This window comes from Paralichthys olivaceus, chromosome 22, assembly GCF_024713975.1.
Source record: "Paralichthys olivaceus isolate ysfri-2021 chromosome 22, ASM2471397v2, whole genome shotgun sequence".
Taxonomy (NCBI): Eukaryota; Metazoa; Chordata; class Actinopteri; order Pleuronectiformes; family Paralichthyidae; genus Paralichthys; species Paralichthys olivaceus.
Genome location: NC_091114.1, coordinates 4,714,795 through 4,737,725, shown reverse-complemented (window position 1 = coordinate 4,737,725; position 22,931 = coordinate 4,714,795). Strand labels below are relative to the sequence as shown.

At 40.1% G+C, this 22,931-nt stretch overlaps 1 protein-coding gene and 1 long non-coding RNA gene across 12 annotated transcripts in view; one reads left to right on the top strand and one right to left on the bottom strand.

The window, feature by feature from the left end:
* Positions 1-22,931, top strand: part of nrxn2b (neurexin 2b) — a 618,875-nt gene that overhangs the window by 565,707 nt on the left and 30,237 nt on the right. For 10 of the 11 annotated variants that reach the window (XM_069519278.1, XM_069519272.1, XM_069519270.1 and 7 more), the window contains 3 exons: positions 105-194; positions 12,312-12,637; positions 18,489-18,567. In XM_069519278.1, coding sequence (XP_069375379.1) covers positions 105-194; positions 12,312-12,637; positions 18,489-18,567 — 495 coding nt within the window. The remainder of the gene's footprint in view (positions 1-104; positions 195-12,311; positions 12,638-18,488; positions 18,568-22,931) is intronic. The other variant, XM_069519277.1, reaches the window with a different exon arrangement.
* Positions 18,992-22,931, bottom strand: part of LOC109637693 (uncharacterized) — a 55,866-nt gene continuing 51,926 nt past the window's right edge. Inside the window, exon 3 of the long non-coding RNA XR_002203288.2 lies at positions 18,992-19,492. This is a non-coding gene — a long non-coding RNA (uncharacterized lncRNA). The remainder of the gene's footprint in view (positions 19,493-22,931) is intronic.

The following is a 22,931-nucleotide window of genomic DNA, read 5'->3' as shown; positions in this document are numbered from 1 at the left end:
ATAACTTGCTAAACATTTGCCATGTTGCCCTTCTAACCTCTAACCTTTCAACTTCCAGATTTTTTGTAACCTCTCTTAATTTGTCTTCTCCAAATTTCTTAAAGGGAACTTTGATAATGAGCGCCTGGCTATTGCTAGACAAAGAATCCCATACCGACTCGGTCGGGTAGTTGATGAGTGGCTACTCGACAAAGGTAATAAAATCCCTTTAACTCCACTAATGATCTAACCGCCTAACCTACCGTTAACCACCACTCTGGAGGAGGTGCAGTGCCACGCAACAAGGGTGAATGTGATTTGGCTCTTTAACAGAACTGTGGGTCCCCTTTAATCTACTACATACTTGACATGCCCAATTATGATTGGCTGATATATGGTTTTCCATTCATTTCAGTAATTCTCAATTGGTGGAGAGATGTTGGTTTCTATCCCATATATTCTTCATATTTCTCAAAATAGCTCTGCACTTGAATATGATCACTGTGCTGTAGCTGGCATTCTAGAGAAATTCCAGCAAATAACTTTTGAGCAATAAGACCATTTTGTAGTATTGGTGTGTAGATAACCAGGGGACCACACGTAAAGCACCTTAAACTGGGTCTGCATCTCTTCAGAGGATTAACCCCCAAATAACCCAACATAACCCCCTAATAACCTGACCACATTTAAATAGATTATTGATTCCATATGCTTTTCCTTTGTCTTTTGTTGGCTGAATGTGAACTTGCATTGACTATTCAATTTTCAGTCTTGAAAACAAACAAACAATGTATGACTTGTCTCAATTACTGGAAGAATCCCCCATGAAAGTCACTAAAAGTTAAAGGGACTGTTGAAGTGTTTGGTCAGCGATCAGTCTACATTCGTTGCGGCATGTGGGCGCAGCCTGACATCAAACATAACATAGTGTTGTAAGTTTGGAATGCGGTCCCATCAAAGTGATGATTCTTTAACCCTTTGAGTGCCAAATGTCCCAACCCCTTAGTTTTTGTCACGTGGCGTGTGTTTGTGTTGCTGAAGGTGGTTGATTCTTTAAAAAAGTTGGATTAAATCAGGACAGAAATGGAGCTGATTTCTGTGTTGCAGCAGGATTGCTTATGCTTAATTCTCACTCTGGTGAACTCTGGTAGTTTAAGATCAAGAAAGACAGTAATGAAAATATACAGCACAATTTAGAAGAATAAAACCAAAATATAAGGTTTTTGACGTACATTATCCAAAGCAGAAACTTTTGATTGGATTCAGAGTTCTACTAAAATGACTATTAGTTAGAATTTCTAAGCTTTAGCCAGATAGCTATAGGGCCTTCTCTGAATCTTTATTGTGAACAAATACTAAACGGATGAAGATAATAAAGATTGGTTTCCGAGAGCAAAATGAAGTACTTATGCGACAGACAAACAAGATAAATGAGACGTATATTTATTTCATGGAGAAAAAACAATCCTTGCATTAATTTGCGGCTCCTGCGTACTGACTTTTCTGTCCTCCTTTGCATCAAGGAGTGCACTTCTACTGTGGGAAGTTAGGACACAAATCAGACTGAAAAAAGGCTATGGAAATGAAAATTGAATGAAAAACTGGATCAATAAAAAATGACTTACCCACTTACGAAATGATTTGTACACGCCATGAAACTATAAAGAGAATGAGATTGAAAGTGAATGTATTATTCTCTTTCTTCTATAGTTTGAAATGTGCCTGCATCCAATCCTTTAGATGAGAACAATAGGAGAAAGCAGGGAGATCAAATAATCTCAATCAGACCTCAAGTGACGGCTTTGATCATCATGCGTTTTCAGAACAATGTTAAGGACCTCTTATTTGTTTATCTGATTGGATTCCTTCAAAAGAAATCCAGACACACGTCATGGACTGAAGAGGCAAAGTGGTTCTGGAAAATCATATAATATTGTGTATTATTCTAGATAATGAGGGGGATTACCACACATTTCCAAGCTCAAAGGGTTAAAGCTGTTTGTTGCTTTGAGAAGGAAGCAGCTAGAACTTAAAGCAAAGAAGCTTCTAAGCAGAATCTAACCACCTAACAGCAAATCAAACTCCACCCACACTAACCACTGAGGGCTTCTCTCTTGACTTCCCACTTTCCCCTGCGAGCCTTAATTGAAACAATTTGATCAATCCTCCAGCTTCGCCCTGCTGGTGACAAATTCAGAGAGCCCTCAGTTATAACCTTGTTATAAATTATGTTTTAACGTCTGAATGCAATTGGACCTGGACGTCAGTATTTGGAAGAACTTGGACAGGTTGCGGCGATCGCTCAACAAAAAGCTAACAAAGGTCTAACTTCCACTAAAAGACAAAAAAACTCCAAGCCACGTTTACCCCTTGCTTCCACTGTCACGTACTGCAAAACTCAGAGGGTTAAAACAGCAAATAACCAAATTCAAAAATGACGCACCTCTGGTTCATCGAAACAGAATGTATCTGGAGAAAGGTCCCTTTAACATTTATTGTTTTCACCACTCGGTTAATGGTTTGGATGTATTTTTGTTTTGCTCGATTTGATGAACAGTGTGTGAGCATTTGAACAAGGGTTATTGACTGTTGTGTGCGGTTAAAAGCCTGGAGGGTTACCAGTGTGGGGTTTTTGTGTCTAATGTTTGATGATTATTTTCTTACTATGATGCCTCAGAGGGTTTTAACATGTTTAAGAGCCCTTGACCAGAGAGAACAAAACAATCAGCCCCATCGATCTCCTCTCACAGTCCTTTTAATGTTTCATCGAATATGCAAAACCTCCACATATTTCATATTTCAAGACGTGTACACTGTTTTGTTCATGTGTGGAAAGACACAAAATAAGCAGTCTAATCACTCGCACGAATCAGTCTGTTAGTCGCACCAGGAATAATGGCAGTCGCTGGGGCCAGCAGTGTCCTCAAGGGGAGCAGTGCTGTGTCAATGCATCCCGTTCTGAAGCCCTCAGCTCATCTCCCCTACTGTGTGTGAGGCAGATCAGAGTGAGCATCTCTGGCCAACTCAGTGCCTGCTGACTAAATCCAAAACGGCAGCCATTACAGAGAGCCAGTGCAGGGGAAAAAATTGGAGACCCAAAACTTTGAACAGCTCTATCTGAGCCATAACTTACTCGGATCATCTCTCTCCAAACGATGGATCTGTCATTCCAGGTTTTTCATGGAAAACTTTGCAAGCATTCATCTTTGTCAGTGGAGCCCTTTTTTCTCCAGAAACAATAATAATACTTTGCAGCTTCCGACTCGTCAGGGAGCTCCACTCGAAAACAAAGCCTTAGTCTTTTACGTTAGCAGATGAGCAAGGAACCGAAAAAAGGTCCCAAAACAATTGCAGCTTTATACCGTCTTCTAGATAGGAGCTTGTCCCTCTGGAGCAAACCAGTAGCATAATGACAGAGCTTTGAGTTGGGCTACAGGAGTGCAGGTGGAGGAGAGAGGAGGAATACTAGGAGACCAGGTCTCTGTGGCGTAAAAAGCAAGTTGAAGAATTAGATTTAATGTTTAGTGTTTAATGGTCTGGCAGAAGCTCCCCCCATTCCCTAATCGAAAGCAATCAAGTCCTCCCACTTGGTGTGGGGCCAGAGCCCAAATCAACATCTCTAAGCCCGGAATTGGTCCAGATCCGCTGTTCATGATCCCAGCTTCATTGCAGAGATTGTCTCATATCAGGCTGCATTCAACAGAGAGCAAATCCGTCTCAGTCTGCCTTTCAGTACCCCTGTGATGAGCTTTATATCCCGCTGAGTCACTATCTTGTTTTCTCGTTTGATCTCCCTGTGCCATTGTGGTCATATTTGAGGGAAGCAGGTGAAAAATTGTACCAATGGTAACATGCTTACTCGTGAGTAGAAAAGTGTCTGTAAGAAAGCTTTGCCATTATTTCATGGTCTCCAACCATGAAATGGCCTGAAAACAACACAGTCACAGCTGGAGTGAATAAAAAGAGAGAAGATTGTCCCCAGCTAACCACCGTGCTATCTCTCTTTGTGTCACTACGGCGACAGTAGCTCTTGTTTAAGATCTGCATACAGATACAGGAGCCGAGATAGAGCAGCATCAGATTAAATCCAATCTAGTGTCTCCAGAGTCCTGCGATTTCACTGCCACAATCTCTGCACCCTCAGCTGCCTTCAAGGACCTCAGGGCTCCACGTTGCCTCGCAAAGCTTTCCATCTAACTTCATGCCGCATTTTGCCCCTCATCTCCACTGTAAACCACAATTAATTCATAGTGTTCTTCCCAAACCAGCCCGAGTAAAAAAGGAGTAAAGAAGCAAAACGCTCTTAAGTACCAAAGAGAGCCTTGCGCCGAGGAGATAACTGGGGAACACTTCATAATCGACTTTGTCAGCATTCCACCCCACCCCCATTGCGCTCCAGCCTTCTTCGACTTTCTCTCTTCTTAGTCTTTTTTTTTTCTTCATAGAAGAAAATAGAAATAGAGGGAGTTCTTGTTTGTTGATACAGATACGAGAAATTCTGCAGGCAAATGAAGCATTTATGAACACAAACCCATACAGACTCTGCATGAAAACGGTCCAACTATCTGTTGTGCACACCACAAAGCGTTGTATTGATAGAGGTGAATTCTGGGCCATCCCTCCCACCCTGTAACTCAGCTAAGAGAAAACATTTCAGATGGAGGCTTCTTGCAACCATATGGCATTCCTCGTCTCTGCAAGATAACAGGAGTAGAAGGAGGATGAGAGAGGCGTAATGACGATGGTGGTGGGAGAAAGTTACTGCTCTCTCCAGCTGTAAGTCCTTTTCATATCCCCTCCACCGGGGATGGGTGCACTTGGATCATCCTTTCTTCACCCCCCTCCCCTCATCTCCACCTACATTCACCCTTACAGCCTCCAATTTGTGCGTTAGCAAGTCAAGCGTGGCCCAAGCCCAGCCCACTCCCGGGCTTGGCTTGGCACAGCTAGTAATTACAGACCACATCTCATCTGAGCCATTTCTCTCTCTGTTAAGGAAAGATTTGAGGAGGATGGTGCATCAAAGTATTACTCCTGTTTCTGCAACTAATCTGAGGGAAGTTTCCATCTTGTTGAAGAGGAAATATAGAGCATGAACAGGAGAAGCTGCAAAAAGTCATCATGGTTATAGTGATGAACCAGAAGTTTTGGAAAGATGAATTCTTATACTTTTATTCACTAGCTGATGATTGGACTGTTACAGTTTATAACTTCTATCTCTTATTCATAACTTTTTATTCATGCTATTATTAAAATACAAAATTCAAATTTGATGAAAATCTACATGAGAAGATGAAAGAAAGTGATCATTATCATGTTTGTAGGGATCCTCTGAACCTGACAGATGTGATCATTACTGTGATCACTGTACTGATGGATCCTGACATCAGAGAAGAGTGACGCAACCCTTACCCAACTGATAAAATGTTCTAAAAATCTGTCATTACCAAAATACTCGGGCGAACAGGAAGTGATGCATTTTACATTTCCTGATTTGATCCTCAGCTCCCCCAGTCTGCGTGTCAGTCTACTTGGACGAGACACTGTAACCCAAAATTCCCCTAATTGCTGGGAATGGAATAAGTGAGCGCTATGAATGTGAACAGTAACGTAAGCACTTTGAGTGGTCATTAAGACTAGAAAAGTGGAATATAAATGGACTTCATTTACATAGAGTTGTTGGTAAGAACAGTTGCAGCCAACGTGGCTCAAACCTAAAAAAAAAAAAAAAAGAACAAGATGTCTCTGTAAAATCAATTTTAAACTATAGTAGCATGAGCTACAAAACAGCTTACATCTAAGAGACTGTCAGACACTGCTCTCTGTTAGTAGGATGGTAGTATGGTCCTCAGATGTGACTGTAGGATCTGCAGCAGGATTTAAAACTAGGGCCCTGTGCTTCAGCTCCTGTGATCATGTTTTCTCAATATGAGACATTCAGACTGGAGAGCATGGCAGCACAATCAGTCACATATGTGTGTCTAAATTCTTAGTTATTCAAGTCTTGGAATTTGTTAGTGCTATATGAAGTTGATCTGGACTGTTCACGTCTCATCTGAATAGCTTCCTCACTCCCCGTAGACTAGATCCCAGGCCTTTAGCCTCCTGTCGGGTCATTATGTATGTTTAAACAATCCAAAGGTCTAGCCAGAAAATCTCAAACACTTTTAAAGCAGTATTACTGTAAAAACCAAACGATAGTGAGCAAATCAGCTACATTGTTTCTACCACAAACCTGAAACTCTTGAGAATCACTTACATCTCAGAGAAAATTATTAGTGGCAAACTAATGTCATTTGGACATTTTTAAAGAATATTCACATTGTTGATATGGTGGGCATATCAGAAAAACTGTATTTGAAGGTTCACAAAAAAAAAGAAATGACATCTCCACTATTACAGTCTTTCTTAAGCATGTGGAAATTCAATAGTAGGTGTGTGTTATCAATAAGTTAATTACTTACATGAAGAATTTGATTAAAACAAATGTTACTTTTATTGTAATTGTAATATTACAAAATTGTCTTATGAATATTAAAACTGTGATTAAAAAGTGTAGACAATACAGTTTAGAATGAACCATTTGCCCTCTCAGTCTTTTAAGTGAACTCAGCATTCACAGAATTCTCAGCAATTAACCTAATTTTACCATTACTGTGAGAAGACAGGGAATTATGCTATAAACCATCCCCTTTTCAGTAACGCAACTTAAAATTCTGTACTTTTGACTTTTCGTAACAGTAAGTCTATTATCGCTGCAGTATTTATGACACTACATCTGGCTGAGTATGTTATTTTCGTATTCTTCCCACCCCTGTGTAAATGTATACCCACTTTGTCTATATGAGCATCTTCTCCGGTCAAATCACAGGGATGCAGCTAGATTTGCAGCAGGTACATAGAATAAAACCCCGTCATTACCACAAGGTTAAACATGCGATTAGCCGACCACACTTGAAAATGACAGTGGGGCGATAGAGGATATACGGGAGGCACTAAAGTGCTTTTTCCTTTTCCTTTTCCTACTTACTCGAGTATTACAGTACTCTGTCTCTACTAAAGATATGCGGATCAGCTCTGATGACATCTGAATCCACACGTATGCTTGACTCCTCCGCCCATCACCAACCCATGAACATCCACTCCACCTCTACTGGTGATAATATGGTAACATATTACACTTAAGAAGGCTGGTTTCAATGAAATTCACCTCTATAATGGGCTTTAGTTTGACACACACACTGTCTGCGGTGAATCTGAGGAAACAATTGCGATTAATAGTCAATATAAACATATGGACCTATTGTGACTGTGAGCATTTGGTATTTTGGGGATCTGTGCATCTGTAAACAGGGAGAGATTACCCAATTACCAAATGTGCCCCTTGGCCACTGTGGAAAAATTAGACTCCACCTGTTGTCAATAATGCACCTAGCTGCAATGAGCTCTTGCTTGCAGCCCTCTTTGCAGGAATGCAAAAGACTCGTTTACATTTTAGAGAATGTAATTCATTTTTTACACATTAATGATGTGACGCCTATTTCGCCCATCCGCCATTAATCGGAAATGTTATTTTGACAAACTGACCCGCGAGTCCTCGGGTATATCTGCAATCTGCGCATCACTAGTCTACCTCAGCCACTATCTTTGACTGCGTCATTCCTCTTGTTTTTTTTATCAAGCCTGTCATCCACTCCCTGTGTCCCTTCCTATGTGCCCTCACTCTGTCTCCTTGACATTCTATCCTCATGCAGGCCCGCTCTCTCCCTGTCCTCCTCGTGTGTCATCCTCCCTCACTCCTGTCATCTCTCCTGTCCCCGTTCTCTCAGTCCCTGCTCAACCTCTTCTTACTTTATCACTCACTCTCTCTCTCTCTCGCTTTGGAAAAGATAAATCAGTTGCTTCCCAATGGTCAGATGAAAAAAAATTACGTTATGTATCTTTAATAGTTACAATTTACTTGAAAGTCTTGTTGCACTGTAGTTAAAGTCAGCTACAATTACTCTGTTGATTCAGAGACACTGTAAGCTGTACAGCAGGAGGAAGTCCACTTCTCCCTTCATATTGATTACCTGCCAGTTTACAGAGGGAGGGAGGGCATCACACTTTATTCCACTGTGCATTATAAATGTAAAAATACCCCTCCCCCAAGCTGCACAAGGTACTGTGACATGCAGGGGTCATTACCACAATGATTCTGTGAGGAAATCGAAGTCAGAGCACTGCTAGCCTGTCAGCCACTAAGCCCCCCGGGTGATCCAACCAAAGGCGGGTGTGATTGCAGATGATAATGCCTTTAGAAATAGTCGTGACCGCTTTCTTTTACCCAGATGCCCTATTTAAGCATCAAAGAGTGCACAGCTCCCAACTAGGATACTATGTTCTTCCAGGCTGTAGGACAGGAGCACCTCTGAAGCACCATGTCTAGTCAGGAAACCTTGGAATGAACAGAAGAAGAAGAAGAATACAATCAGCATGTTTCTTTGTATATCCCTTCATCCTCTATGGAATTTATAAGAACATGCTATATGGCTTTAAATGTAATGGGGACCGACAGAGTTAGGAGAGTGGTGTGCAGAATCTAAAGAAGAACAGAACTACCCTCTTACATTTATTCCTAAGGATGGATAGATTGAATCTGAAAGCCATGTAATCAATTTTAAACTATAGTAGCATGAGCTACAAAACAGCTTACATCTAAGAGACTGTCAGACACTGCTCTCTGTTAGTAGGATGGTAGTATGGTCCTCAGATGTGACTGTAGGATCTGCAGCAGGATTTAAAACTAGGGCCCTGTGCTTCAGCTCCTGTATGATGCAGTGGAACTTCACCTCATCATCACTGGATGAGCGTAATTCTAATTAAAGTTTTCATAGAAAAAATGTGGCAAATGCAATAAATGTTCATCTCATCTTTATTATAACTCCAGTGTGGTAAGACCTTTACAAATGGCAGTAGACTCTTGCCATTGGTGTAGACCTAAAAACAATTTAAATCATGTTTCAATGGAACAGAAGGAAAGAAATAATTCAAATTTACAATTGTCCCCAAGCTTTAAAGAAATGTCACACACCCTAAAAGGTAGACAGACAAACGACGGATTGATAGATCGAAGACGAGATCAAGTTTGAGTCTCTCAGTTCATCTGCAGTGGCTGCAGTGGCTGCACTGCGGTTAATTAAAGCTTTGTGTACGGCCGTGAATGTCCGTTATAATAAGTGACTGGCTGCCTGCCACCCTCCTCCCATCCCAACCCCTCATCCCCCTGCTCCGGACTCTTCCGAGCACAAACCCCTACCCATTAAATGCCCATCACCTTAAGAGCTCTGGGGAAAGAGATGAGGCAGCAACCACCCAATCAATCCAAATTGGTCCAACAGTCCCTCATCAATGTGCAAACCCCATGTGCTGGGCTGTCTACTGCACACCCATGTGGCTGTTGAAGCGGAAAAGGCATATGTAAATATATGTTGGGCCAACACACACTACTTGAAAAGGCCAACTATCACACACATAAAGGTCATTTCACTGAGTTATTATATACCCCCCCCCCACACCCTCTTCTTGGCAGCACTGCCAAATCCAGCTCCGTCATTTAAGGTGCTGTGATTGCTTGTCATGCAGAGGCTTCTTGTTTTTTTCTACCCCCCCAACCCCCACCGCACTCCAGCCCTGCTCATGGCCGCTGCCAAAATTGGCTCTAAAACCGCATGTCACTTTTGATTTGACCCGGCAGACCCTGAAACAATAACTTCATCAGGCCCTGTTAGAGTCTCATTCTGAGCAGACAGCTACAAAAGCAAACACTGATTTCCCTTCATATAGTCTGGGGGGCACCTTTTTTCTCTTTTTTTTCTTTTTTTGGTCCGTCTCACACTCCGATCACAGTGCTCTCCTGCACTAAAGGCTCCTACGTCTGCTTTTTTGTCCTTTTACGGAGGAGGACATTGGCACCTGCAGGATTAAATCGGTCACCCAACGAATACTTAGATACCTCAAGAAATATTTCACGATACGTGTCGATGTATGTGCTCTGACTTTCAGAGGTATCACTAATCCCCCTACCCTCCTACACCATAAGCTACTTGTCAGTATGGCTTAGTTATGACTGTGTCACTGACTGTGACACCAATACACTTAAGTCCTTTTCTGAGCAGATCACCCTCTGACTTGGAGTTGCTGCCCACACACGGAGAGTCGGGCATTTGTAGAGGAACTTGAGCTGATTAGTAAACTTAGATGACTGTTAGCATTCAAGGATACAGATGAACACGTGTGTCCTCAACTTCTCCTCAGTCCCTTTGAGTGGAGAGTGGGAGACCCTTTGGGCTGATGTGACGCTTGTGCATACGTGTCCTCTGGTCAAGGACATTGACTGGAAGTGGGGTGGGTGGGGTAGGCATGAGGCAGGGTTATATTTTTTTTGTTCCTTTCTGAGTGTGATCCTGCCTGTGTTTCTTAACCCCTCTGTTTGTACGCAAGTGCAATTATTCTCCTGTATTTTCCCTGCTGATGTCCACAATCTGTCTCTCCCATTCCTTGTGTTTATTGCAGTATCACTCCCACACCAAACATGTATTTGGTATTGAGATAATAGAGTGAGACTCAGCTTATTATGTCAACAGTGCATATGCCAGACATTAAGTCTCATTATAAAGTTAGGCAAGGGGAGCTAGGTCCCTCGTGGGCCCCTGATGGGCCTAATGATCTGATAATGGGATGACACGTGTAATGGCCCATCTCAATGGAATAGATTTATCTCTTCAGCTCTTCTGTAGAAAACTCACAGACACACACACACACACACACACACACACATACATGTGCGTTAGTTGATTTTTGTCTGATAAATCCACCCACACAGGTGTTACACATGCATCAGGACAAGTGCACGTGCGAGTGTAGAAAGAGAGTAAATCATAATTACCGTGATGAAGTGCCCTCTCTGCTGTCTTTATTGAAAACAAATGGGGCCGGGACCTGTCTCTAGTGCCTCCACGCTGATGATTAGAACACTGTCCTTGGTTTAGGGTTAGGCTGCCAGTCCCACACAGGAAACAACCCTTACATTCAAAAGACATCCAGAAGATGAATCCGTCATCATTACACATATTTACACACACGAAAGTCAGTTTCTGCAAATTACATGTGCATGAGGTGCAAAAGTCCACACATGAGTAGTCTGTCACACCTGTGTAAAGAGTAATAAATATAAATACATGCATGCACACACTCCCATTAGGCCAGAGGAGTCTATCATTTCAGAAGTCCGTAGCCTACCTTCCCCAGAGAGTCGAAATTTTCCTCTCAAATGCACACATTAGTGTAGTATTCCTTTCACAAACATACTCCCTTCTTCCTTACAGGGATTGATTAATCCATAAAAAAAGCTCTTTGCCTCCTCCCGTCCTGCTGCTCTAATGATTACCTCATCAGGTCTGTTTTTAACCCACTTCCTTTCACCATCTGCCCCTCGCATCTACATGTCTCATATAATGAGGGTTCAACTTTGCATCAGTCCAAGTGGCATGATGTGACGCCCCAGAGGAGAGCCAGGGTGCAAATCTAGGGTAGGAAAAAAAGAGAGAAAGTCTAAATACAACCTGAACTGACATCAGCTGAAGAAAATCCATCGAGAAAAAGTACACCTGTCAGACTGCCCCCCTGTCCACCCCAAGTCCCGGTAACACATTAGTATTGGACCCTGGTTAAATGGCCAGCCTTATCCTCCCTTCATCCATCCATCCATCCAGATGAATGGTAATGACCACAGAGAGGCTGCTGAATTAAACATTTCCTTCCAATGAGGACCCTATTTTCCTCCTTTAGATAGCGGAGCAAGGTGCCATTTTTTCCGCTGGCAGAGGTACTTTATCATTGTGCAGCACAGGTGCATTGGAGGTCAATGACACAGACCCGGCATTGTTCTAATACATTCCATCTTAGAGCAAATGAGATGCATTTAGCTGTGAACTTTCAGTCTCAGGGTCAAGCCGCAACTGCCCCTGCAATCTATTTGACTGTCAGATTCAGGCTGCCTTTCTGGGAAAGGGGCACGTGCCCAGCTCCGTAATGGCTGCAGCAAGCCAGGGTCCAATCTCCCTAAAGTGTTGCTCAGGAGATCCCATGTGATTGAAACAGTCCCACTATATCCCATGTTTCACAATGTGTACAACCTGTTTCATGCGGAAGCTCACCTAGAGACCGAGACTCATTTATATTCTCTGCCTTCTCTCTCTTGCTTTCCCCATGATTTCTCTTTTCTGCCTCTCGTACCTCCACTTCCTCTCTCCTTCATTTCTGCAACCTTCACCTTGTCTCTCGCATATCAGGTCGCCAATTGACCATCTTCAACAGCCAGGCGTTCATCAAAATCGGTGGCGGGGGAGAGACGGGGCGCCACTTCCAGGGCCAGATCTCAGGTCTGTACTACAATGGCCTGCAGGTGCTCAAACTGGCAGCAGAGGGCGACCCCAATGTCCAGACCCAGGGTAACCTGCGGCTAGTGGGCGACGTGCCCTCAGTGCTCACCACTGACACCACCTCCACCACCCCGCTGGCTGACATGTCCACCACAATCATGGAAACAACCACAACCATGGCAACAACCACCACCCGCAAGCAGCGCTCGCCCACCATGAGGGACAGTGTGACACAGGTGAGTTTGTAATTCTAAGCTTATTTAAATGACTCATGCTGAGAAGCTAAAGAATAACCAAAGATGCTATCGTTTGAGTCACTGCCAGTTACTTTTAATTGTCTTTTGAAAGTTGGTCCAAAATCTCAAAGTGCTGAGAACAATATTTGAAAGATTATATAGCATGGCTAAGTAACCAGATGACCGTCCTTGAACGAGTAGGCTTGCATTTCAAAATGAATCGTACATCAGCTGCAAGGTCAAACAGTCACATTCAGATGTTCAAGCAGCCCCCAGCCTGAGAGGGAGTCACAGAGCAGCTTTTGTGGCAGGTCCTATCAGACCAATCAACACAGCAATTTTGATTTGCTCCTAGACGATATGGTTGACTGAACCCCAGATGTGGCAAAATTATAGCACATCCAGGCAGATCAACAAAGGCTGGAGGAGGGGAGGAAAAGTAATGAAAAGGAGCTCCCGCAACAACAAAACAACTTAGGTTACCGTGAACTTATATTTACTGCCCCTCTTCATACGCATGTGAAAGGCTGTGATTTATAGTCTGATGATTATCCACATATGCTAAGTGTAGCAAGTACTGCCAATATAAGCAGCAATTAGCAAACAGCAGGGAAGTGCTCTTCCCTACATGGAAAGGATGGGTCATCCAGGCCCACTCCTCTCATAAAAAGACCAAATAACAGGCTGCATATGTTCCAGGGAAGATTAGGCTTCAGTCCACACACAACATCACCAGCTACATGCTGTGTGCAGTGCAAAAAGACTGCTGCATAGCATTTTTAAAAGCGTGATCCAGGTCATCACTGAAAATGATGCAAGCTTCTTTTCCGTGTGTCTACATTGATGTACATTATGTCAGCCTTTTCCACATTATTGCAATAACTGTGAACTGGAACTGCTTGAAAGCTCTCGTCTTTAAAAGCTGTCCATTTCATACTTTGAACTTCAACCGTCTAACAAACTTTGATGATGTTGCCAGAATCACAAAGGCAAGGTGCCAATTACCAGTGTGTCTTCTTACTCATATGTGTTCATTAGCGCGATTCACATCCACAGAAGCTTATCTGAGATCAGTCAGCAAGCCACTCGTGCTCGTCCCTGACAACCACGATCAGCGGATGCTGAATAGATTTAGACGCGCTCACTCTTTGTCATCATAGCAAACCTCAGCAGATTCCATCCTTTCAGCGCCCTATCTGCCTCATTTTGAATAAATCCAGCATTGCCAATTAGTGCAAAGTGAAGGTTAGTCTTGCTAACACCAAGTAGAAAGAAAATTGCAATGTTAGTTTTGCTCCTTGCTCAACTCTTGGTTATTTGTTGTCATTTTTTCTACCTCTTGTAAAAAGTCACATAACAAAGCCTTCATAGCCTCAGCAAGGTTGCGTTCAAAAAACCTAAGCAAGTTGAACATTTTTACATTTAAAGGTCACTTTACAAGACTGTCTGGGTTGTGCCTGGTTGGCAAGACGCAGTCTATGGACTTTTCTCTAAACATGGGATTGATAGAACCCGACTGTAAGATGTCACACTTAGCCATCTAATCGGTTCAGTATTATATGTCTAGGCTCCAGATTTCTTGCCGAAAAAACATTCTTCCGCATCCATCATTTAACCAGCTTTTATAGCAGCGGTTCGTGATATGAAATTGGCAGCGATAGACAGCCCTGTTTGATGAATTATCTGGAACTATTTTCGGATAGCAGAGAACTTGGAGAATTGTCTGCCGCTCTGTTGTTACAAGCCTTAATGTGTGCTGCAGACGTTTATGTTTGGCCATAAAAAAGGTGAGTGCCACCTTTAGAGTGTTTTTTATTGCGAAGAATCTAGTTTCAGTGAGTCTGCACACATTTTAACAGCATTATTATTATGTACCTGGCTGAGCATGGTGTATTGTCACAATAGTCCAAAATAGCATTTAGGATATGTGCGTGAGAATGAATAGATATTAGCAATGAGTCAATACACATTCTTTAGTGAGCATAAAAACATAAAATCTTTATTGCAGCCTGTTGTTGGTACAAAGCCCTGATTATTCTTGCAGACGATCAGAATAGTTTTTGCTCTGGGATTTGTAAAGTTATGTTTAAATGGTTAGAGAAGACACAGTTGTAGCCTGTCAAATTAAGCAAACAAGTCCTGAAAGCGCAAGGATTATATTGATTTTGAACAGCTGAGAGGCACCAGACAGTGTATGAAATGTCTGATATTTGCTGTTCTGAACACTCAATGTCTGTCCTGGGAAAAAGCCTGTGGTGCACAGAAAAGTAGTGTTGTTTGTTTTGAGATTCATGGCAGCAAACAGTTTGTCATAAATAGAAGAAAAATGGGTACTTAGCATCAGTGGTGTGTATCGTAGCCGTGCAGACGGCTTGGATCGGCATGAAATTGGTTTAATCATCAGGCCAAAAGATGAACAACTGTGTTTGAAAACATGTGGTTCTTTGATTAAAAAAGACAAAAAGTTGTCTGTGTACATAAAAACTTCAGGGGAGGCAAGGGGGATTTCTGCTGTCTGCAGATTAAACCCATTTGTTTTCTTAGAATCTGGGTTAATTTGAGATGAGTTCAGTAACAAGGGTGCCAAATGAAACAAAGGGTTTTCAGACTCAGGACTCTGACTGGTTTGTACTGTGTACTGTGTGTTTGTATTCAACCAGACTGACACAAAATGTCAGATATTCAAATGTTTCAATACGTGGAAGAGCTCTGTGTTTCTGTGTTACATAACACTGAGGATAACAACCTTAAACCCTCCGTTTTAATTAGAATTGGGAATAACACCTCGGGAACCAGTCTTCCTCCTTCATCACAACTGTGACATCATGTGTGCGTGTTAGTCACTCTCTATGATCTGTTTGTGGAAGAGTTGTTGTTCATTATTCTACAATCAAGAGAGACTGTTGTTTCCAATCTCGTGTTAGTCATCACTGTTGCAGTCCAAGAAACATGCAGATTGCTTTGCGCTCACCCTTTCATTGTCGGTAATTGCAAAGAAAGATGACGTCCCTGTTGTTAATCCCACCTACAAAGAAACTGTGATGGAGAGAGAATAGCAGATCTGTTTAGAGTTGACAGCAATGAAGTTAGAGTTGTTTTGTTTGTATTATACACCCAACACATGGCTCATAGGTGTGTTTGATTAAAGACAGCCGATGGTGTATTTTTTTTATAATTGACATTACGAAATACGAGGAGTATGAATGTGTGATAACTTGAAAGCAGTCATAATTTGCAGTTCTAGCTCACACCAGTATCTTATCATACGGAGCCCGTGGTGTCATTTTGTGCAAGAGCAAACATAGCATTCTAAATACCAAAGCAGGCAAAGCTAACAGGAACTATTGCAGTCTAATGAATATCCACAGCAACAGCCAACACACTCTGAGACGGGCAGCAAGTGAGCGGAAACCCAAATTTCAATTTCTCCAAAAGCTCTGAGCTACCCGCCGCGCTGTAGCTTTGATCATAGTGGAATAATGCACTTTGATGCTTAGAATAAAAGATCTACCTTTTGATGTATGCATGTGGGGTATGTTATTTTTTCCCCCTTGATACTGTGGGTTTCCATGAAACTGTCAGAGTCATCACTTGCCTTGCCCTGACCCAAATTTGGTGTCAGGATGTTAAATATAAAACTAAGACGGCAAGCTACGCTGATGCTGCCCCAGGTGTTTGTCTTGTTTCGATGGATGCAATGCGGAGAGTTCCGACCAAGTTAAACTGGAGTTGGGAGGCACTCCTTCAGCAGTGCACCATTGTCCTTAAAGTGAATTACACTCAGCGCTGATGTTGTGGGTGTTCAAGAGGGGGAGGGTGTGAATTAAGGTTTACAAGTGTGTCAGATATTGAACTAAAGTACAACAGTGACAACTCTAGCAACAGTGAGGAGCCCTGTATTGAGTCAGAAAGACGAAAACATTTGTCACCACAAACACAATGTGCTGTGGACACTTTTTGTTGTCCGATGTGCTGTTATACCTGTAGAAAAAAGTAGTACGCTTAATTGAATATACCTGGTAACTACTGTGAGCTATTCCAATGAACACACAATCTTCCTGTCAGCAAGAGGTTTGAGCTTTAATTCTAATTTCTTAACCTTTTATATTAGTTGAGAAGCTAGCTTTCTGTATAGTGAATTCTAAATGAGAAAACATATAAATCTTGATTTGAAGATTAAAAACATTTTATTTACATACCTTACAACATGATGCCTTCTGCAAAGTGCTCTATACAGACAGATTACGTTGCAGGTAAACTTGCTGTATATAAGTGGGTGTGGTCGCCAGTCCCCCCAATCTAGTAGTATATAGTTTATATTTAAGAGTAATTGATGATGAATGTGAGATGAGTCCTGGCTGTGCCTGTGTGTGTGTTCGTTTAGGCATCGTCATGTAGTTCATTCATAGTTGTACATAGTCAGAGCATCCTGAGGTCCGACTCCTGTGTCAGAGGCCTGTCCATACTTGGTCTAGGCTTCATTATTTTTTTAATTGCCAACAGTTTGCGTTGTTTCAGGAGAGTCACTGAACTCCCTAGAGTGTATATATATATATATATATTTATATGTATGTATGAATATGTATATATATGTATATGTATATGTATGTATATAGTAGGCCAGTTACTTGATGTAGTTTCCTACCATAGCCTTCATACCAGTACATAAGCAAGCAAAGATATGTATAACTCACAATTTTTTTTGTCATAGTCAGTAGAGAAGAAGACATCAGCTTTGGTTGGTTATGGCTACATGTTATTAAATTTCAGGAAAAAAGTGTAACCCATGCATTATGTAATAATTATTACATACTGTTTACACACACCAATGATCGAATTTATGATTGATTATAACCAGGTCTTGGATAAATAACAGAGACGACTACGTAGCAGTGTGTCTCTTGAACCAATTATGCTCACAAAGGCTCCATTTGCTATCAGATGACCCCATCTTGAATATTAAGCGAAGAAGGAGGAGATTCGGGTGTCTAGACATGCAGCTGTGTCAGGACAAAGCTTGGCCACTAAGTTAGAGCCGCCTTGTCAGATATCATCTGTTTTCACCAGTTGAAGAGAAAGGTCAAAAAAGAAAGTGTGTGTATATTTATTCATATGTATACTTCTACTTTGGTATGTGCAAATTGAGGACAACGCCTGTTGGTTAAGTACAAATGATTGTGCTTATTAAGCTGCACTTGACTGAGCTTCCACACGCATGTTAAAATAACTTCCACTGGTCTTTTCTTCTTGAGCGTTAGGAGGAAGCAGAAGCAAATGATGTTGCGATTTATGAAGTTGTGCAGTACATTTGAAAAAAGGTTTGAGTCAGGGTATTGTGACATAGCAGGAATTAGAGCAATGTGGTTTAGGCTTTGTCAGTAAATAAACACAACTTAGCCAAGTTCCTGTATTTCTCTCAGACGCCCCTAAGATAAACACCTATATTTCACAAGTATATGTATATCCATGGTGAACGACTGAATCATTCATTGAGATTATTATTTAATTAAGGTAGGTTCCTGCAGCTGTGTGTAAAACTTTGGTAAATATAACATTTTGTGTCTATTTAATGGAGGATTAGTGCTGTTTTTTTTGTTGATCTGTGAAGTTTGTCCTGAAAGAGCTTCTTTCTCACCTTTACATCACATTAGCTACTTTGAACAAACCGCATGTTGTAACCAAAGAAATATTTTCCTCCCCCGGCCATATAAGCTTGTGTGAAACTGGTATCATTGGAGCTCCACTGTGTCTCCACCGCTGTCTGAAGCTCTTAATCCCCTTGGATGTTGTGTGTATCCTCTCCAAAAATAAAATGTGTTCTGACCCTTCCCTCCTGTGTCTATTTTTCTAGAATGCGGATGACATATTGGTAGCATCGGCCGAGTGTCCTAGTGATGACGAAGATTTGGAGGAGTGTGAGCCTGGAAATGGTGAGTCAACTCAGGAAGTTCTGTTGTCATTGTGGTTGGTATAAAAACAAAGCACAGTCTAGAAAGTGACCCTTATTGCACAGCACTCTGTATGCTGCTCTGATTGTTTGATACAAACTCCATTGTTATTGGTTTTTGAAGCAGCAGGCAGTCTTTAGCATTGCATCAGGTGGTATTTACCCAGCTGTTGCAGCGATCTACTGCCCCGACACCGTTCCAGCTGTATTACGCTGATCATGGTCAAAAACTGCCAAGAATCACACACAGTGAGATTGAGGTCACAGCTGCCAAATACAGAGATGTAGATCTGCAGTTAATTATTTTTATCATGAAAGATTCTGTCTGACAGAGATAAAATGAAAACATAATGGGATTCAACTGCCCTTCCTTCATACTGCTTAGCAAGTTACAACCAAAGCTTAAGTGTTATTTGAATATAATTTTTATTTATTTGATATTTGTGGAAAGTAAACAGCAAAGAGGCAGACATGTCATATACACTGAGAAAGTATAGTCACCACACATTACATACAATTGCAGTCAAAAAAGCATAAGTCAGGGTGTTTATGACTAGCTATCACCATTTTGCATTGGAAAAAAGTCCTGGACAACAAAGTATCTTAGCATGAAGGGGATAGAATAGATACATTGTGGTGCTTATTTTAATAATGCAGTTTTGAGTGTTTGATAGACGGTTGGTGATTGTTGTCATGTTGGTAGAAAAATGGTGAATCACAGAGGGATAGAGGTGTTTGGTTTTCACTGTGTGGGGTGGATACAGCAAGAGTGTAAATATTTTAAAGTTACTGTTTATTGTTCACAAAAGAGTATTGTTCTCCTGTCACATGTGTAGTACAAAGGCCCGGGCGGCGGCCAGGGCAATATCACCTGACGGCCTGGGTGACGCCGCCCTGGCCATTGTCACCTGCAAAGGAAGCCAAAATATGATTAAAAAAAAGTCATAGGTTAGTATGTCATCCAAAATATGATAAAAAAGTCATAGGTTAGTATGTCGTCTCAAATCCGATAAAAAAGTCATAGGTTAGTATGTCGTCTCAAATATGATTAAAAAAAAAGTCATAGGTTAGTATGTTCTCCAAAATATGATAAAAAAAATAGTCATAGGTTAGTATGTCGTCTCAAATCTGACAAAAAAGTCATAGGTTAGTATGTCGTCTCAAATATGATAAAAAAGTCATAGGTTAGTATGTCGTCTCAAATATGATTGAAAAATAGTCATAGGTTAGTATGTCGTCTCAAATATGATAAAAAAGTCATAGGTTAGTATGTCGTCTCAAATCTGATAAAAAACTCATAGGTTAGTATGTCGTCTCAAATCTGATAATAAAGTCATAGGTTAGTATGTCGTCTCAAATCTGATAATAAAGTCATAGGTTAGTATGTCGTCTCAAATCTGACAAAAAAAGTCATAGGTTAGTATGTCGTCTCAAATCTGATAAAAAACTCATAGGTTAGTATGTCGTCTCAAATCTGATCAAAAAGTCATAGGTTAGTATGTCGTCTCAAATCTGATCAAAAAGTCATAGGTTAGTATGTCGTCTCAAATCTGACAAAAAAGTCATAGGTTAGTATGTCGTCTCAAATCTGACAAAAAAGTCATAGGTTAGTATGTCGTCTCAAATCTGATCAAAAAGTCATAGGTTAGTATGTCGTCTCAAATCTGACAAAAAAGTCATAGGTTAGTATGTCGTCTCAAATATGATTAAAAAGTCATAGGTTAGTATGTCGTCTCAAATATGATACAAAGTCATAGGTTAGTATGTCGTCTCAAATCTGACAAAAAAGTCATAGGTTAGTATGTCGTCTCAAATCCGGTAAAAAAAGTCATAGGTTAGTATGTCGTCTCAAATATGATTAAAAAAAAGTCATAGGTTAGTATGTCGTCCAAAATATGATAAAAAAGTCATAGGTTAGTATGTCGTCTCAAATCCGGTAAAAAAGTCATAGGTTAGTATGTCGTCTCAAATCTGATAAAAAAAGTCATAGGTTAGTATGTCGTCTCAAATATGATTGAAAAATAGTCATAGGTTAGTATGTCGTCTCAAATATGATTAAAAAAAAGTCATAGGTTAGTATGTTCTCCAAAATATGATTAAAAAAAGTCATAGGTTAGTATGTCGTCTCAAATATGATACAAAAGTATGTCGTCTCAAATCTGATAAAAAAAAGTCATAGGTTAGTATGTCGTCTCAAATCTGACAAAAAAGTCATAGGTTAGTATGTCGTCTCAAATATGATTGAAAAAAAGTCATAGGTTAGTATGTCGTCCAAAATCTGATAAAAAAAAGTCATAGGTTAGTATGTCGTCTCAAATATGATTGAAAAAAGTCATAGGTTAGTATGTCGTCCAAAATCTGATTAAAAAAAAGTCATAGGTTAGTATGTTGTCCAAAATCTGATAAAAAAAGTCATAGGTTAGTATGTCGTCTCAAATATGATAAAAAAGTCATAGGTTAGTATGTTGTCCAAAATCTGATAAAAAAAGTCATAGGTTAGTATGTCGTCTCAAATATGATAAAAAAGTCATAGGTTAGTATGTCGTCTCAAATCTGATAAAAAAAAGTCATAGGTTAGTATGTCGTCTCAAATATGATTGAAAAATAGTCATAGGTTAGTATGTCGTCTCAAATATGATTAAAAAAAAGTCATAGGTTAGTATGTCGTCTCAAATATGATTGAAAAAAGTCATAGGTTAGTATGTCGTCTCAAATCTGATAAAAAAAAGTCATAGGTTAGTATGTCGTCTCCAATATGATTGAAAAAAGTCATAGGTTAGTATGTCGTCTCAAATCTGATAAAAAAAAGTCATAGGTTAGTATGTCGTCTCCAATATGATTGAAAAAAGTCATAGGTTAGTATGTTGTCTCAAATATGATTAAAAAATAGTCATAGGTTAGTATGTCGTCTCAAATCTGATATTAAAGTCATAGGTTAGTATGTTGTCCAAAATCTGATCAAAAAGTCATAGGTTAGTATGTCGTCTCAAATATGATAAAAAAGTCATAGGTTAGTATGTCGTCTCAAATCTGATAAAAAAAGTCATAGGTTAGTATGTCGTCTCAAATATGATAAAAAAGTCATAGGTTAGTATGTCGTCTCAAATATGATAAAAAAGTCATAGGTTAGTATGTCGTCTCAAATATGATTGAAAAAAGTCATAGGTTAGTATGTCGTCTCAAATCTGATCAGAAAGTCATAGGTTAGTATGTCGTCTCAAATCTGATAAAAAAAAGTCATAGGTTAGTATGTCGTCTCAAATATGATAAAAAAAAGTCATAGGTTAGTATGTCGTCTCAAATCTGACAAAAAAGTCATAGGTTGGTATGTCGTCTCAAATATGATAAAAAAGTCATAGGTTAGTATGTCGTCTCAAATATGATACAAAAGTCATACGTTAGTATGTCGTCTCAAATCTGATACAAAAGTCATAGGTTAGTATGTCGTCTCAAATGTGATAAAAAAGTCATAGGTTAGTATGTCGTCTCAAATATGTTTAAAAAAGTCATAGGTTAGTATGTCGTCTCCAATATGATTGAAAAAAGTCATAGGTTAGTATGTCGTCTCAAATATGATAAAAAAAAAAGTCATAGGTTAGTATGTCGTCTCAAATCTGATCAGAAAGTCATAGGTTAGTATGTCGTCTCAAATCTGATAAAAAAAAGTCATAGGTTAGTATGTCGTCTCAAATATGATAAAAAAAAGTCATAGGTTAGTATGTCGTCTCAAATCTGACAAAAAAGTCATAGGTTGGTATGTCGTCTCAAATATGATAAAAAAGTCATAGGTTAGTATGTCGTCTCAAATATGATACAAAAGTCATACGTTAGTATGTCGTCTCAAATCTGATACAAAAGTCATAGGTTAGTATGTCGTCTCAAATGTGATAAAAAAGTCATAGGTTAGTATGTCGTCTCAAATATGTTTAAAAAAGTCATAGGTTAGTATGTCGTCTCCAATATGATTGAAAAAAGTCATAGGTTAGTATGTCGTCTCAAATATGATAAAAAAGTCATAGGTTAGTATGTCGTCTCAAATCTGATAATAAAGTCATAGGTTAGTATGTCGTCTCAAATCTGATAATAAAGTCATAGGTTAGTATGTCGTCTCAAATCTGATAAAAAACTCATAGGTTAGTATGTCGTCTCAAATATGATAAAAAAGTCATAGGTTAGTATGTTGTCTCAAATCTGATACAAAAGTCATAGGTTAGTGTGTCGTCTCAAATCTGACAAAAAACTCATAGGTTAGTATGTCGTCTCAAATATGATAAAAAAGTCATAGGTTAGTATGTCGTCTCAAATCTGATACAAAAGTCATAGGTTAGTATGTCGTCTCAAATATGA